This window comes from Miscanthus floridulus, chromosome 1 (genome assembly GCF_019320115.1).
Source record: "Miscanthus floridulus cultivar M001 chromosome 1, ASM1932011v1, whole genome shotgun sequence".
Classification (NCBI taxonomy): Eukaryota; Viridiplantae; Streptophyta; class Magnoliopsida; order Poales; family Poaceae; genus Miscanthus; species Miscanthus floridulus.
Genome location: NC_089580.1, coordinates 161,370,047 through 161,386,042, shown reverse-complemented (window position 1 = coordinate 161,386,042; position 15,996 = coordinate 161,370,047). Strand labels below are relative to the sequence as shown.

At 47.9% G+C, this 15,996-nt stretch overlaps 3 protein-coding genes across 3 annotated transcripts; 2 read left to right on the top strand and 1 right to left on the bottom strand.

The window, feature by feature from the left end:
• Nucleotides 1-438: 438 nt before the first annotated feature.
• Nucleotides 439-6,800, top strand: LOC136545792 (14 kDa zinc-binding protein). The gene is made up of 5 exons (XM_066537770.1): nt 439-583; nt 5,005-5,062; nt 6,134-6,223; nt 6,335-6,452; nt 6,550-6,800. Exons 1-5 carry the CDS (start codon nt 528-530, stop codon nt 6,615-6,617), a joined length of 390 nt encoding a protein of 129 aa, XP_066393867.1. The 5' UTR covers nt 439-527; the 3' UTR covers nt 6,618-6,800.
• A 1,753-nt stretch (nt 6,801-8,553) lies between these two features.
• LOC136545757 (uncharacterized) lies at nt 8,554-12,054 on the top strand. Its single transcript, XM_066537741.1, has 9 exons — nt 8,554-8,841; nt 9,838-10,013; nt 10,209-10,313; nt 10,438-10,494; nt 10,582-10,662; nt 11,177-11,211; nt 11,317-11,406; nt 11,503-11,659; nt 11,776-12,054. Exons 1-9 carry the CDS (start codon nt 8,706-8,708, stop codon nt 11,899-11,901), a joined length of 963 nt encoding a protein of 320 aa, XP_066393838.1. The 5' UTR covers nt 8,554-8,705; the 3' UTR covers nt 11,902-12,054.
• A 225-nt stretch (nt 12,055-12,279) lies between these two features.
• LOC136545782 (ABSCISIC ACID-INSENSITIVE 5-like protein 2) lies at nt 12,280-15,996 on the bottom strand. Its single transcript, XM_066537762.1, has 4 exons — nt 15,375-15,996; nt 14,682-15,277; nt 14,505-14,576; nt 12,280-12,417 (listed from the first exon to the last, which is right to left on the bottom strand). The coding sequence occupies exons 2-4, from the start codon at nt 15,258-15,260 to the stop codon at nt 12,337-12,339; spliced, it is 732 nt and encodes a 243-aa protein (XP_066393859.1). The 5' UTR covers nt 15,261-15,277; nt 15,375-15,996; the 3' UTR covers nt 12,280-12,336.

Sequence of the window (15,996 nt, the reverse complement as noted above, 5' to 3'; positions counted from 1 at the left end):
TATATTAATATTATTATTGTGTCACCAAACACGGTGGTTCCTAAGATGACACATGAATAATTTCAATCAAAGTATTGCATGATAAAGAGAAAAAAAGAAGAGAAAACAACACAAATTATTACATATTATGTATTGCACCCTTATTTAAATGCTGTTTTTTTTCTTTTTGCATAAGTTTTTGTTCAAACTCAAATTATAAATGTACATAGATGGTTGCATTGTACGGAGTATATCATTGTAACCATTCATATCTTGGTCTGAATTTTCACGCATCTGGTTTAGGTGCAGCTTTTTTTTCCCCAGGTTAGCGTAAAGCCGTAAACCATGGCTTGACAAAAAAAGGACGAAAATGCCAAAGGGCACGAAGCACAGCTCTGTACCTCACCTTGAGAGTTGAGAGGGTAAACTGGTAACTTGACAGAGAAAGCGAGGGTTTCTTCGGAGGCTTTATCGTTTATTATCCACGGAACACTTCCTGTGCCGGCGGCGACCAATTGTGTGCTCGGGGAGGCGATCGATCTCTCACCATGTCCTCGGAGAAGGAGGCGGCGCTCGCCACCGTGCCCAACGACAGCCCAACCATGTAAGCACCCTGCCCTTATCCCCGCTCCTTCTGTTGCAAGACCCACTGATTTGTAGTAGACACCTTAGCAGTACAGTTCGGTGTTAACCGCTCCATCTATCATTTGGAACCTGATACTTGGGAGATTGTTGATCTGGTAATCCCCAACGTCAGATCGGGATTTGGTTCCCCAGTCTTTAGTAACTCGGGGGACCTCCGCGTAAGCGGGGATTGCTTAGGTTAGGTCTAGATCCTACTTTATAATCCTGCTTTATAGTGGATATAATAATGGATTATGATAGATTATGCTTCGAAGCATTTGAGACCAGTAGTTTCTCTATGGGAAATTGTTACGATCCTTCACTACTGGGTAGCAATTACAAGAGTTTGGAATACAATTTGGGAAGAATTAGAGGGAATCTAGACTGGGAATAGCAGGGATTTGGGGGAGTTAGCAAGAACAGCAGGGGAGGGTTCTCGGACAGAGGAAGAAGACGACGGGGTTCAGGTTCTATTCCATGCCTCTCGATGACCGACCGCTCTAGCCTTTATTCTGATCTCCCGTCCCGGTGACTGTTACTTGGAAGCCCATCTTGCAGCCCAGCTTGGAAGCCCACCTGGTGGCCCAGTCCCTGACATTCCCCTCCACTTAAAATGCGGCTTGCCCCCAAGCCGCTGTTGTTGACGCCACCGGGATCCCAACTGAGTTGGATCAACTGTACATACATATCAGATTGACTGTGCCGGTAAGCGTCTGATAGAGCGCCTTCATCCTCATCCATTCTCAGCTTACCAAGTCTTCTGTTGGAATACAGTGTTACCCCTGGTTCAATGTCCATACCCAAATTGTACTGCTTCTTGCTGCAGTCAACCATTGTATGGACCATTGTCAGACCAATCAACGTATTGAGTAGTATTGCATCAGAAAGAACCGAGAAATGCTTCCCTTGAACTGCACTCACATTGTCTCCCCACAAGTAGCTATCTAACCAATCAAGCATTTGCACAAGTGAGGTTTCCATCACCAACATATCAGGAATGAAATCAAATTTGTTCCCTGGTGATAATTTCTCAAAATGTTGCTGTCCATTACTGAAAAATTTCCAATGCATAGCTGCCCATCCATTGTCATCAATACACTGAGGACCTTGTACTAATGTGAAATTCCTGGGCTTGTCAACTCTGAAACCACCCTTGCTCTGTAAAGAAATCCTGCGCTCAGGGCTGACCAAGCTGTTCTGGCAATCAACTTCACTGAACTGAACATCAAATACCACATGAAGTTGTAGGCACGCATCCTCCTTCTCTCTTGAATTTTTCTTGTACTGAATGGACAACTGCACACTTGCTCGGGTCACTGTGCCATGCTCAGCCCAACGCATCATTGTGCAAGGTAACCATCCACACCAGCTTAGTACAAAGTGCATCTGCACAGTAGACTGATCGTAACCGAACAACTTCCCAGCAGGCACAGAGTGACTTCTCAAGGTGTCCACTGCTACAGGCCTTCGAAATTGTATCCAGATAACTTGAGAGAAAACCAATGAATTTTGCAATAATTGCATGTCAGTTAGCTGCTGCACGGCGACATTGGCATCCTGTAGAAACACCATTCTGATTTGTGGTGATGACCATAAAAGCTTGACTGGTACTGCAGCACTCAAGATAAAATCTGTTTGATGGAATGGCCTACACAATGACTCTATGGATTTTCCTCTATCAAACACCCCGTGATCTCCATAAGACACCAGCATTTGCATCCCAAAAGTCCGTGAGAGCACTCCAGTGCAGAATGCCATGGCAAACTTCACAGCGTTTAACAGAGAGATGGACTGCGGCACCGGTTGCAACACAAAGAAGGGCAGTGCAAGTAACAGCTCAAAATTGGGAATGTTCCAACCACTTTGATCAGGTGATTTTGGCTGTGGTAAAAGATCATGCCCTCTAACCGCCACTGAGCACTTGCCACTAACCCATAGAAATAGAGCATCCTTGTAGACAAATAGCCCAACAGACCACTCTGTCTGATCACATTCTGAAAGTGAAGGAAAGGGAATGCTCCTCTGTAATTGTTTGGTGAGCATTTTGACACCCCAGAACTGGACTGATGGGTATACTGCAGAGCTGAAAATGCTTGTCCTTGGTGGTGAGGGAATCTCACATTGCCTTGATGCAGTTACCAGGAAGCAGCAGACTGCATCATGTACTGACATAGCTGGTATACTCACATTGTTTGACAGAGCAGACTGCTCCTCTTGCAGACTCGACATTCCAACGAACACCTTTGCTGCACGAATGAAGAGAGCGCCTGGCCTGCTCGAGGCAGCAACCATGAGCATCGAGGGCACATCCCGTCGTGGAGGAGGGGTTGGTGAAGCCGGTGCTGCAGTAGAGGTTGCTATGGATGACGAAATTGAAGTAGCGGAAGAAGCTGTTGTTGGCGAACTGCAGCGCCGTGCACCCCGCCGCTCTCTAGTGACGCCAACACGGGTCTGCACGCAGGCTGCGCGGACACGGAGCTCCCAGCGGCGACGATGATGATGACGCCCCGGGGTCCCCTGTGGCAGCCCCCCTCGAAATGTATGGTGGTGGTGGTGCACGCGAAGCCAAGGCAGACGATGAGGACGAGGGCGACACGGGCGTCGGTGCGTGTGCCCGCAGCTGCGCCCGCCCCGCTCGTTCACGTCGCCGCTGCCATCCATGACACGCTGGGACGCGTGCCTCGCAGTTGAGGCCGTGGTGCTGAGGCCCCTCTTCTCCATCGTCGAGCGTTGTGCTCGCACGCGCGGTGGGCGGCCTGCGTAGGTGCGCGACGGCGTTGAGGCACGCCCGCTCCTCCGGAGATTACGACGACGCCGACTCCCGTGACGCAGAACGCGCCCTCGTGGCCGAGGCCGCATGCCCAGTCCCTGGACCCGAAGGCGTGGAGGCCGTCCCCGATGTGGAGGTCGTCGGTGTGGCCGAACGACCTTGCTCCACGGCGTCGTCAGTGCCTTCTTCCTCTCGCTCGGACATTCGACCTTCGCAGCCTTGATACGGATTGGGAACACGCTGGTGCGGCGCAGCCAGGTGGAAAGCGAGGCCCCTTGGCCGACGCCGAGGGAGATGCGCGCCCGAACCGACTTCTTGGCGATTTTCTTCTTTGCGGTGAGGGAATCCGGTGTTGGAAGCCGGAAGACGATGGCTGCGGCGGCGCGTGGAGGCGACGACGCACCGAAGCAGTCGGGGTTGCTCGCGGCCGAGGCGGCGGCCGTTGTGCTGAAGAGGACCGGCGTGGACGCAACCGTTGAAGCGGCCGTGGTGGGCGGTCCGGCTGGTGTCGGGGCAGGAGATGTAGTGGAAGCGGTGGACGCGGCCGAGGGTACTGCAGGCGTGGGCGGCGCAACTGGTGTCGTGGCCGTCGTCAGGGTAGAGCACATCAGCGAAGTAGTCGACGGCGACAACGGGGTCAGAGTCGCAGCGACCGCAGGGACACGGGCTGATGCAGGGATGCGACCCGAGGGCGCTGCCGGCGTGGGCGGCGCAACTGCTGTCGTGACCGTCGTCGTCGAGGCGGTCTTGGTGGCCTGCACACCGCTGCTGTAGGTGGAAGGCCGTGACACCATCTGGACATCCATCCAGCAGCAGTTATCATAGATGCAGCGTCCATGGAGTGCCCGTAGAGCTGCAGAAGCATCATGGTCTGGGAGGAAGAAGATATACGCCACCATACAACTTGTCCTCTCAAGAACAAACACCTTGTTGCCGCCGTATGGTCTAAAGACCTGGAGCAGAACCTCATCTGGCAGGGACCAAGGCAGGGGCCAAGGCATGTGGCTCACGGTGACACGAAGAACACCTCCCATGGAAGCTATGGGGCTCAATCGATTTGGGAGAAAAATTTGGGGCTCAAGAATCGAAGGCTCCGATACCAATTGTTACGATCCTTCACTACTGGGTAGCAATTACAAGAGTTTGGAATACAATTTGGGAAGAATTAGAGGGAATCTAGACTGGGAATAGCAGGGATTTGGGGGAGTTAGCAAGAACAGCAGGGGAGGGTTCTCGGACAGAGGAAGAAGACGACGGGGTTCAGGTTCTATTCCATGCCTCTCGATGACCGACCGCTCTGGTCTTTATTCTGATCTCCCGTCCCGGCGACTGTTACTTGGAAGCCCATCTCGCAGCCCAGCTTGGAAGCCCACCTGGTGGCCCAGTCCCTGACAGAAATTTGGGCTGCTGAATTGGTCAGCTCATACTAACTAATGCAATGCACAAAGAAGCCGTCTGAGCTTAATGGATACTGAGATATGGTGCTTGTAATTATTGAGACAAGTTGTTTGGCAATAGCAAGTTTGGGGTTAAAAATGACAAAAAAAAAGTTCAAGTACCTACATTGTGCACATTGCATAGGAAAGACTTCGGGCAAGTGTATTAGTTCCTGATGTTTGTTGCATCTGCAGATTTGACAAGATCATCAAAAAGGAAATACCTTCTACTGTGGTTTATGAGGACGAGAAGGTAACGTGTAGTGTTTTCCTCTATATTCAATTAGGTTGAAAAAAACATTTTATTAGATGATCCGTTGGTTGCTTTGGCTGCAATTATTCCATTATGTGCTTTATGTTTAGGACATGGTACTATGAAAATTAATTTCCTGATAAGTGACAACTGATAGAAGGGCGGGTCTGGTGCAAGCGGTAGAGTCTTACCGCCTGTGATCGGAAGGTCCCGGGTTCGAGTCGCGGTCTCCTCGCATTGCACAGGCGAGGGTAAGGCTTGCCACTAACACCTTCCCCAGACCCCGCACAACGCGGGAGCTCTCTGCACTGGGTACGCCCTTTTTTTTGACAACTGATAAGCATGTGAAATTGTGATGCGGGAAATTGTGAGAGGGTTGTTCTCAATAAGTGGTCGAATGCTGTTGGTGCCCATATGTTGAATTGATATGCTGGAAAAATGTTAGTACCTATGTGTTATGTGTATGCCAAGTAACCCCTTAAAACTTGTTTCAGGTTGCAGTAAGAATATTCTATTATTAGGTGGACTATGTGATGATGTGCGCATCTTTAGATAATTATGATTATTACATTTTGTTAGTGAAACAGAAAACTGGGCGACTGACTGAGCCTTGCTGCTTAGAACTTATAAGGCTCAATGTCTCATTGTCTTGTTTAGTATTTAAGCTGCTTCCGAAATTGGTGAACTTTTACCATTTCAAAGTAGAAAGCATATTATGTAAACGAAAACTGTAATTATCAGATCTGCATATTCTTTTTAAGCTTTATCACTTCTATACAAAATTAGTTTATTTAAATGAGAACAAGGAACCTGGTCTTTTAGCAAGTAGCTGTTCTTGTCAATTATCTTGTTACAGGAGTATAGGGATCTGAGTTTCTATGTTGTCAATGGCTACTGTGCAATAGATTTCTAAATTGCAAGGTTCTGAGTGAACTGGGTGCTTGGTTGAATTCTGCTGTTTACTGCTGTGTGAATGGCTAAACCTTCAGCCCAATATGTAGTTCTTCTTCTGCTACAGATTATGAGTATTCGTAATCTATGAAGTGCATCAATCAGATGTTTTGGTTCCAGGTACTGGCTTTCAGGGACATAAACCCTCAAGCTCCAACGCACATCCTCATCATCCCCAAAGTCAAGGATGGACTAACTGGCCTGTCAAAGGTAGAGTTTACTGCTCATCAGTTACACTGTACTGTATAATTGTCTAAAATTTGTAATCCTCAAAAGCCAAAAGAAATACATTTCATCTTGGCCTATTTTCCCACTTCATAGGCTGAAGAGAGGCACGTAGAGATACTTGGCTACCTCCTCTATGTTGCCAAGGTTGTTGCAAAGCAGGAAGGACTTGAAGATGGCTATCGCGTTGTCATCAACGACGGCCCAAGTGGATGTATGTGCAACTGACTGAATGCCCGTAAACCACTCTCTGGTCCTTGTTTGGCAACTTCTGTTCCGTACTAAGCACCTGTGGGTTTCTTCGATTGCAGGTCAATCTGTTTACCACATCCACGTTCATCTCCTCGGAGGCAGGCAAATGAACTGGCCTCCGGGCTAATAATATCTTGTGATTGATCTGTCTTCATGGCAATGATTGCTTCTCCATATCTCTAGAATAATTCCTGTAACTTGCATAAAAGCTAGTGCGCTGACCTTGTGCTATATTTGTGGAATTACCGGAAGCATCCTGCTGTGATTTATGAACAAAAGAAACTTGTACTTGGTATCGTGGATTGACTCAGCTGGTGGAGGTTGTCCACTGTCCTTGTTGATCTGCTCAATCTTCTCGCCTGTCAACATTTTTATCTTCCAACGAATAGCTTCGCTACCTACATTGGCTTTCATTATATATGGTACCTGCATTGGCTTTCTTCTTTCTAAGGTTATCGAAACCGCAAAGTCTAAATAGCATAGATCGGAATCTTAGGATATTTGTAGATTCTATTGACTAAAATCGGAGATCAAACCTCGTGATAATACCGATCGTAAATGTACGGCACAATTGGGATTTTGACAACCATGCTTAGCACGTGTGATGCGTGTTGAACACTTGAGCATTCTGGCCATGGTGGCACCGAATGAATCTGTGTCAACTGTCTGGAATTATTTCAACACTTCAGCATTCTGGCCATGGTGACACCGAATGAATCTGTGTCAACTGTCTGGAATTATCTAGTGTGATAAAGGGTTAAGTCCAATTTACACCCTCCAACTTGCAGCAAAGTTCGGATTTCAATCTTGAACTTCAAAACCGGACAACTTTGGCCCTCCAACTCTCGAAAAAGTTCAACTTTCAACCTTCTGCGCGGTGTTTTACGGGTGAACAGTAACTTTTGATATTTTCAGGAGCGTCAGAATTTTATATTATTTTTTCGAGCATCTTAACTTCCTCAAATGAAAAAACTCAAAACTACAAAGTTGTAGATCTCATCGAGGTCTATAATTTACATATAAAAATTATCTTTATCCGATATCGTATTGAAGGGTTTTCTATTTTTTGAAATTTGAGTCTCATCACGCGATAAAATATGGTGCTGAAATTTTATATTATTTTTTCGAGCATCTTACTGTCCTCAAATGAAAAAACTCAAAACTACAAAGTTATAAATCTCATCGAGGTCTACAATTTACATATAAAAATTATCTTCATCCGACATTGTATTGAAGGGTTTTCTATTTTTTGAAATTTGAGTCTCATTACGCGTGAAACAATTTTGTCGCGTGATGAGACTCAAATTTCAAAAAATAGAAAACCCTTCAATACGATGTCAGATGAAGATAATTTTTATATGTAAATTGTATACCTCGATGAGATCTACAACTTTGTAGTTTTGAGTTTTTTCATTTGAGGACAGTAAGATGCTCGAAAAAATAATATAAAATTTCAGCACCATATTTTATCGCGTGATGAGACTCAAATTTCAAAAAATAGAAAACCCTTCAATACGATGTCGGATGAAAATAATTTTATATGTAAATTGTAGACCTCGACGAAATCTACAACTTTGTAGTTTTGAGTTTTTTCATTTGAGGACGTTAAGATGCTTGAAAAAATAATATAAAATTTCGGCGCTACCCAAAAATATCAAAAGTTACTGTTCATCCACAAAACCGCCCAGAAGGTTGAAAGTTAACTTTTTCGAGAGTTGGAGGGCCAAAGTTGTCCGGTTTTGAAGTTCAAGGTTGAAATCCGAACTTTGCTGCAAGTTGGAGGGTGTAGATTGGACTTAACCCTGTGATAAAAGAAGTTCCTTGTCTACTGGGCCGGGCACCAAAACAAAAGCTGGATAGGATTGAGACCCGGCCGTTATGGCGTCCGCGATGGCAATTTGTAAATAACTAGCTAGATGAAGTATAGAAATAATAAAAAATAAATATTATAGTGAAGAGTTACATGAGTTATGAGAGAGGTGTTACATCGTGCTAAACTAACTATTTAAAAGTCGCTAACTATTTGATCTATGGGCCAATGAAATTTTTTGTAGACTGCTACGCGAAGATATTTTACGGTTTTGTGAGGGCTTCCGGAGTTGGATTGTGGCGAGATGCCAGGACGGCCACGGCCAGTCACAGCCTTGCCTCGCTCGCTTTTCGTCCTGAATCCTGATTAGCTTGAAACCGCAGTCCTGATAAGCTTGAAACCGCCATGGCCATGGGGCTCCCCGGCCTCCGCTGCTGCCGCCTCCCCGCTCGCGGGTTGCTCCCTCCACTCGGTCCCGCCCTCGCTCGCAGGCCCCTCCCGCGGACCTCGGCTCTCCGATACTCCTCCCTCCAAGCCCAAGGTATTTTCACCCACCTTTTGCTTCATAATCTCATCCGTTTTGGATGTGCTCCTACCTCTCCGTCGCCGGAGGTGTCGAATGCTAGGGCAACCAGCACACATCAGCACACCATCGCCACATCCACAGTCGGTGGCGGCGCTCCGAGCACGCTCGACGGCTGCGGCTCGCCCTCACTGCGCCGGCGCACCGGCCCCCCCTCTGGTCCATCTTTCAACTTCCGTGCTTCCATCCGATCCCTCCGAGCTCCGGCTCCATCTCCGGCCCTCCGCCCCAAGCCCCCAACGCTCTCCTGCAGGTTCGCTGCGCGTTCCCAGCAGGCGCCGTGCAGCGGCAGCCGGCCAGCTGCGGCTCCTCACCGGCCACCGATAGCGCCCGCGGCGCAGCGGCAGTATTTGCGTTCCTCTTTTGCTGCTCAGCAGCAGGCAGCAGCAAAAACTACTCGAGCTCGGTTGTTCTTTTAGGGTCAACAGCAGTAACAGTTGCAGTTGCGCAGCTCCGCAGATAGTGGTTTTCATCAGCTTGAGGGTTAAGGTAGCAGTTTTCATCAGCTCAAGGGTCAAGTGGTAGTATACTGCTCTGTTTTTGGTTGGTACAGTACAATTTAGTTTTGTTTACCGGTACAGTGTAGCTTGACTAGCAGGTTGGGATATTTTAATGTCATTGCCTAATGTGTTAGCTTGCCTTTGTCGACCTTGTGCAGGCTAGAGCTTTGGCCAGCTCCTTCCTTTTGTCGCTCTCATTCTGCCTAACCTGTCATCATAAGACATAAAAGCAGTAGAGGATAGCAGTAGCAGCTCGTGTACTCTGATTTTCATGTTGTTGTTTGTAGCCAAAATTTTGTAGTCTAATTTTGCCCTACCTCCTTTCTGGCTTTCTCGGGCTGGGTCCGCCACTGGCTGGAGTATCGAATGCCGAATTGCTGAGCGCTTAGACGATCAGTAGAACTTTCGTGTTTTTTTTTGGGTTGGTATAGATTATTTAACCTGCTGCTAACAGCTGGGGACAGTATTGGGGAGGAGGTCCTGCGCATGTTCCTTGAGGAGAGGCAGCTGCACGGCGATTTCGTCACCAAGATCTCTGACATGGTCTGGAGGAGAAATGGCGCCAATGTTGATGCGACTGAGGCGACCACGGGCCAAGGGAGTGCTGTAGATGTTGCCCAGCCTGAAGACGTGAGTTCTGTCAATCATGATGTCTGTGTTTTCTTTTTTCTCGATCACGCAAAAGGTTTGCGCGTCTTTATATTAAGATATAGAAAAAAGTTTAATACAACACGCCTTAACGGTGCCCTAGGGGGTCAAAAGAGAAGTACATGTCTGTGTTTTCGACTTTAATAACAGAGATTAACCGATCCAATTGGGATATAGGTGCGGGAAGATGCTGTGGACGAGGGAATGTTGAGATTAGCAGCAACCAGAGATTGGGTGTCCGGTGACAGCAGCCCTCCTTTGAGCAAGAGGCTGTCTGCTAAGGTGTGACATCCTTGCTGTTCATTGTTTAGGATTGTGAGTATGCTATTGCAATAATAGCTGATGGATTTCATAAAAAAAAAACAATAGCTGATGGAGAATTGGGAATGATTGCAAATGATGACAGGATAGGCAGAATGAGAGCGACAAAAGGAAGGAGCTGAATCTTTTGAAATATGAAGCAGTATGATTCCTTTCCAGTGTTCTATTTTTCATTTTCTATGTATTGCTTAAAAGAGTAATTACATGTTCATCTATTGATACCTTGCAGCTCAAGGATGAATTGCTGCTCTTGACCACAGGAATTGGAGCAGCATGTAGTTTATACTGTCTCCTGGTTTTCTCTCTCGAGGTACATCCTCATATCAAAAGAAAGAAACAAGTAAACTAACTCTATATCATAATTAAACGTTTCCGTGTCTGATTTACAACTCTTGAAGCCAACTGATGTTTACCCCCAAAACAGCAGCTCGGTTCTATGGATAATAAAATGCATTACCTAATATGTTTCTGCATAACTGGCTGAACTGGGTTGTATGGGCAAATTGCCCATAGTTTGTCATTTATGCATTCTGGACCTTGCACCATATTTGGGTTAGTTTTTGAATCATGGACTCGAGCCAATATAAGGGGATGCACCAAACATACAACTTGATGTGTGTATTTTTTTTTCTTGTATGAAGTGCTCTTTCTTGAATGATTTATTAATGGTCTCATCATTAACTGGACATCCAGACACCTAGCTAAGACCATCAGCTCTGCCTTTACATTGAAATGATTCGATGTTAATGAACATAAAACAATTTTAAGTGTGCCTACATGTGAGTAACTACTGTGACTAAATCATTAATCTTCTTATTGAACAGACTGCTGTCAGTTATGCTTTTGGGGTTGGTTTCAGGTAAGCAAGCCCTTCGCAGCTTAGGAGATTTTTACTCATGATGTCTGCTGAAGTTTTAACAAGTGCTTCAAGTATTCTGAAACTTGTTGCTCTTATGCTGAACAGTTGCTTGTATCTTCAACTTCTGTATCGACATGCCGATAACCTATCAAAGGAAGATATTCCAGAGGTTTTTCTTAGGAAGAAAGTGAAGAAGTAGGTTTCAACATTCCACCTGCAGTCTGTATCCCATTATTCGGTTCCTCGCATTCTGATTGTTTAAATAATTATGCCTATTTATGGGAATGCTAGAATTGGCATTACAAGTGAAGATTTGAAGAATACAATAGAGAAGACATTGGGTGGTGCAGGAGTAGCTCTTTCATCCCCAAGGCTTGTGATTCCTGCCGTGATTTTTGGATTGTCAGCTTTATCAGATCACTTCCAAAATAGCTTTTTCAGTTTTGAGGTGAGAGCACCACTCTGCTACTGTACTAGATCTCATTTAATTGGCAGATTGCCAGATATACCCTCCAGAATATATTCTTCCGCAAACATTTCCTGAAAGTAGCTCTCTTTATGCAGGTTCTTCCAGGGATGATGGGTTTCCTTGCATACAAGGCTGCAGCTTTGGTCCAAGTCTACAGAGATAACGAGGACCTCCGCTTGATACTCCCTGAGGAAGAGGACGCTGACAGTGACAGCACTTGATGTATACCAGTTCGAGATTATGTTAACCCAGTTGTTGATAAATACAGACCAGACCAGTTTACAGAGTCATGCTTCAGTTTTGAATAAAACTTCTCTTTAGGATATCCTGAAATTCGTTTGCTTAGTCTACCCTTTTGGAGGGGCAAAAAAGGAAGAGTTGAATAAAAAAATATTAGTAGAGACAGCTGAAAGATAGATGGAACCCACATTGTTTTGCCCTTGGGAAACCATACAGCACGTTGCAAGTTCAGTCGGAAGCAAGATTGCCGCAACAACAGGAGTACAATAGTTTGCAACAGTGGCCAATCCATTCTGCAAGTTGGAGACTGCATAGAAGAGTTCTTGCAAACTAGATGAGTATTCCCAACAGGCCGAAGGGCAGTTACAACTTGAACAGCCTAGTTCCAGGACAGCTCACTACTACTATTAACATGATTAGAAGTTGGCCGAGTTAGCCCGCCGGAGCTGATTCTTCAGCTCCTGTCGCGGCACATACTGCACTACCGGCTCCGGTGCCTGCAGCAAGAACAAAACAGTTGCCGTATCAGTTTACAGTTCCAATGGACATATACATATATACATTAATACATATATGGGACATAGAAGTATGGGACGAAGTCCAGATCTCAAAAGAGCAAATGTCTATGTGAGCCCATCGTTCCCTGAGAAGTCAAAAAGAATACAGTTCTTCAGCACGTAAGGCATGCAGTTTCGAATTTTCGATCGTGCTGCATGTGTATAAAGAATGTCTTCAGTGTACCGCCTTGCCAGAAAGAAATCGCTCAAGTTGGTTCTGTGAAGCACGGTGCTCCTGAAACACACCAGTCAAATTGGCAGCAGCTGTGAGAGAAGTTAGCACCTAGGCCGGCCACACCCGTTCTGGAGCATTGCTATGCCAGTATACCAACATAGAGCCAACATAGTAGAGGTTTATCAGTTCATGAATGCCTGTTTGGTCTGGTCATCTTGTGATTTTTCTGGACAATTATGTCAGGGTGTCCTACCCCCAAAGTGCAGGGTAGGATACAGATCTCACCTTTCGGAGAGATTGTCACTTGCAGGGTTATACATACTGTCTTCAGATTGCATGACACAGGGCATAGAAAGGAGCACAAGACGACTATGAAAACCGGCAAAGAAAAGCGTCGAAACGCGGTTCAAGATAGATATGAAGATGGTATTATGTACTGGTACTAGCGGTAATATTTTCACATCAAGCTGAATCCAGTCCAATGGGCAAAAAGCAGTGTATTGCTGACGGGGAGTACAAACTAAAACTAGTGATGTCTCGTGTCTGTTCGATGAGCAGACATAAGGCATGAGCCTGTTCGCTGGTTGGTTTCTGGGCTGATAAGCCCAGCTGATGCTGGTTCGTTGTGAGAGGAAAACACTGTTGGCTGGTCCTGGCTGAAACCAACAAGCGAACAGGCTGAATGACAGTTGCATAATAAAACTGTTCTATAACAGGAAGTGGGACAGGAACGGATGATCGTTCACGACCATGATGTCATTGGCAGTGATGTCAGTCCAATGCGCACTTGCTCCACAACGCATTGGTTGGCTTGGCTGCTGCATACATAAGAAACAGGGCGATGGCCGAAAGATGGATAGGAATGGTCGACCATCCAACGCTGACATTTCACATTTGCAGATGGCCAAGCGAATGATCATTTTAGAATATCTATGGTTCACTTTCGCTCTCTTTTTTCCCCTTCTCAAAACAGGATGGAAAAGGAGTTTTTAAGGAGAGGAGAGGAGAGAATTTCCCGTACGAGAAGATCTGAAGATGCGCAGAAAAGGCTCGCCTGGGACGGGCTGATTGGACTCAAATTTGTGGTCCAGGGGCGGCCATCAATCAGGATTCGTGGGACGTCATGTTACTGAAATCACTCACAGCAGCAGAGAGCCAATCACGCGTGGACAGCGGCAAAACGGGCAGTACTTGGCACGTCGCAACACGAAGACCCCCTGCGCCGCTGCGCGCCGGCTCCAAAGGAGAAAGTGTAACGCGAAGCAGTTACGGTTACGCGACCAATGATTGGCCCGACGCCATATCTCGATCGTCACTAGCGTAACCATACCAAGCTGCTGTGACCGTTTCGGCCATGATGGTTTGAAGCCAAGCAAGAGAAACAAAAGGGTTTTCTTGTCGTGTATTACACATTTCTTAGCAGCCGTCATTTCTCAGCGCAACAGCAAGGGGAACACACAAGGTGGCGTTACATGCTTATGCTATTTATTTGGATGAACTTGAGACAAATGTGAAACCAAATGGATATGGATCAAAACGTGTCACCACGATAATACCAGCTTAACCCTAATACACACGGATGGCGGATTTTGGTGAGTCATGGTCTCATGGAGCACTAGGTTTATAATCTAGGATTCGTGCTTGCGCGCTCTAGTTATATACTCTATAAACCAAGAAGGCAAGAATTGACCATGTCCACTTGGAGTGCTACCACAAGTTGTTCCTACGAGCTCTTCAACTGCAAATTTCGACCTAGAAGCATGCAATGGTACTGAAGCCATATTCGTCTCAAAAAATTTTGTAGTGGATTCGATTGGGGCTGCATGGTTTGATTTGTGCATCGGTGCCATACCTTGTGCCTCCGGAGCCGCTCGTTCTCCTCCTCCAGCTGCGAGATCTTGTTCTCCAGCTCGTTCGTGTACGCCTGCGTTTCATCAATGAATCAAAACACCACAAGTTTATAAGTACGCGCCCATTTCATTTCATCTAATATTCTAATGCAGTGGGGGGATTGGGGTTGGCACGCCACCTGCTTCCGCGCGCGCGACCTCGCCGCCGACTCCCGGTTCTTGATCATCCGCTTCTTGCGCCGCTCGTTGCACCTCTCCGCCACGCCGCCCTCGCCGGCGGCACGCTTCGCCCCGGCGCCGCCCTCCTGGCCGTCGTGGTACAGCGCGTCCAGGACCGGCCCTGCGCCCGCGCCGAGCGGCCGCGGCACGGGACGCCCGACGACGGCGGGGCGGTGGCGGCCCAGCTCCAGTTGCGCCGCCGGGGCCGGGGCCGGCTGGTACAGCTGCTGCGCCCAGCCGCAGGCGCCGGAGCCCGTGTCCGTATCCGCGGCGGCGTCAGCGGGCGGGCCGCCGCCGCGGGACAGGAAGTCCTCCAGCGTCATCTGGGCCCGCGGGCAGGCCGCCGCGGCGCCCTGGATGTCCCGCCACACCTCGTCCGCCGTCTTCCTGCCCGAGCGGAGGAGGTCGTCCAGGTTGTCGCCGTGAAGCTGGCCCTCCACCTCGCTGAACGTGAGGCTGCACACCGAGCCCTGCCGCGACAGGGCCCCGCCGCCGCCACCGACCCTGCTGCCGTGGGACGACATTGCCTCGGCTCCCATTCACCGACTACCTACTCCTGCATGCGATCAGCACGCGCTTGTCATCGCGACAAAGATGGAAGCAAGAACAGAGGGCGATGGCAGGAATCCTAGACGACGGCGCATGGCAAGAACCTGGGAGGGAGGCGCGCTGTACAAACAAATCGCAGAGGGAGGGAGGCCACCGGCCAGGACTGGAGCAGGAGAAGCGGGAGGCGGGCGTGGGCGCGGCTGCTGATGGCTACCTAGCTGGCTTGCCGCTCCTTTCCCTAGTTGGAGAGGCAGGTGAAGAAGCAGAGGGGAGGCAAGAATTTAGGATTCCACGAAGAGGGAGGTGGGGCTTGGGCCAATGGGGGCAGACAGGCGATGCCTGGGAAGAAGGATCCAAAAAGGGTGAGGTGGTGGTGGTGCGTGTGACGGTGTGAGGAGCTGAGCTGAGACTCGGAGAGCGAGGGGGAGTGAGGAAAGCTGAAAGCTGGAGAGAGAGAGAGAGAGAGAGAGAGAGAGAGAGAGAGGATTTGCCTTTCAGCAGTTCGAGGCCAAGGTTCGTGGCTTTCCACTGCCAGCGCTTTGCTCAGCTCAGTTTCATTCGAGGTGTGTGGTGCAGCGTGGAGTGCGTGTGTGCAGCGTGGAGTACTGCGAACAGTGACCAGTCACCGTGCGGGGCCCCACTTGACCAGTCCCTTCGTTTGGATGTATGGACACGAATCTTGTTGTAGGGAGGGAGCAGGGAGGAAAGGAAGGAAACATATGCTTG

Bases quoted from the DNA above. Each gene is read 5' to 3' on its own strand.
- LOC136545757 (XM_066537741.1), top strand. From the start codon at position 8,706: ATGGCCATGGGGCTCCCCGGCCTCCGCTGCTGCCGCCTCCCCGCTCGC. The intron at 10,495-10,581 runs GTATGATTCCTT...GATACCTTGCAG, and splicing joins ATCTTTTGAAATATGAAGCA to CTCAAGGATGAATTGCTGCT. The intron at 10,663-11,176 runs GTACATCCTCAT...CTTATTGAACAG, and splicing joins TCCTGGTTTTCTCTCTCGAG to ACTGCTGTCAGTTATGCTTT.
- LOC136545792 (XM_066537770.1), top strand. From the start codon at position 528: ATGTCCTCGGAGAAGGAGGCGGCGCTCGCCACCGTGCCCAACGACAGC. The intron at 584-5,004 runs GTAAGCACCCTG...TTGCATCTGCAG, and splicing joins CCCAACGACAGCCCAACCAT to ATTTGACAAGATCATCAAAA. The intron at 6,224-6,334 runs GTAGAGTTTACT...CCCACTTCATAG, and splicing joins GACTAACTGGCCTGTCAAAG to GCTGAAGAGAGGCACGTAGA.
- LOC136545782 (XM_066537762.1), bottom strand. From the start codon at position 15,260: ATGGGAGCCGAGGCAATGTCGTCCCACGGCAGCAGGGTCGGTGGCGGC. The intron at 14,577-14,681 runs GTGGCGTGCCAA...GATGAAACGCAG, and splicing joins GGTCGCGCGCGCGGAAGCAG to GCGTACACGAACGAGCTGGA. The intron at 12,418-14,504 runs GTATGGCACCGA...TTCTTGCTGCAG, and splicing joins AGCGGCTCCGGAGGCACAAG to GCACCGGAGCCGGTAGTGCA.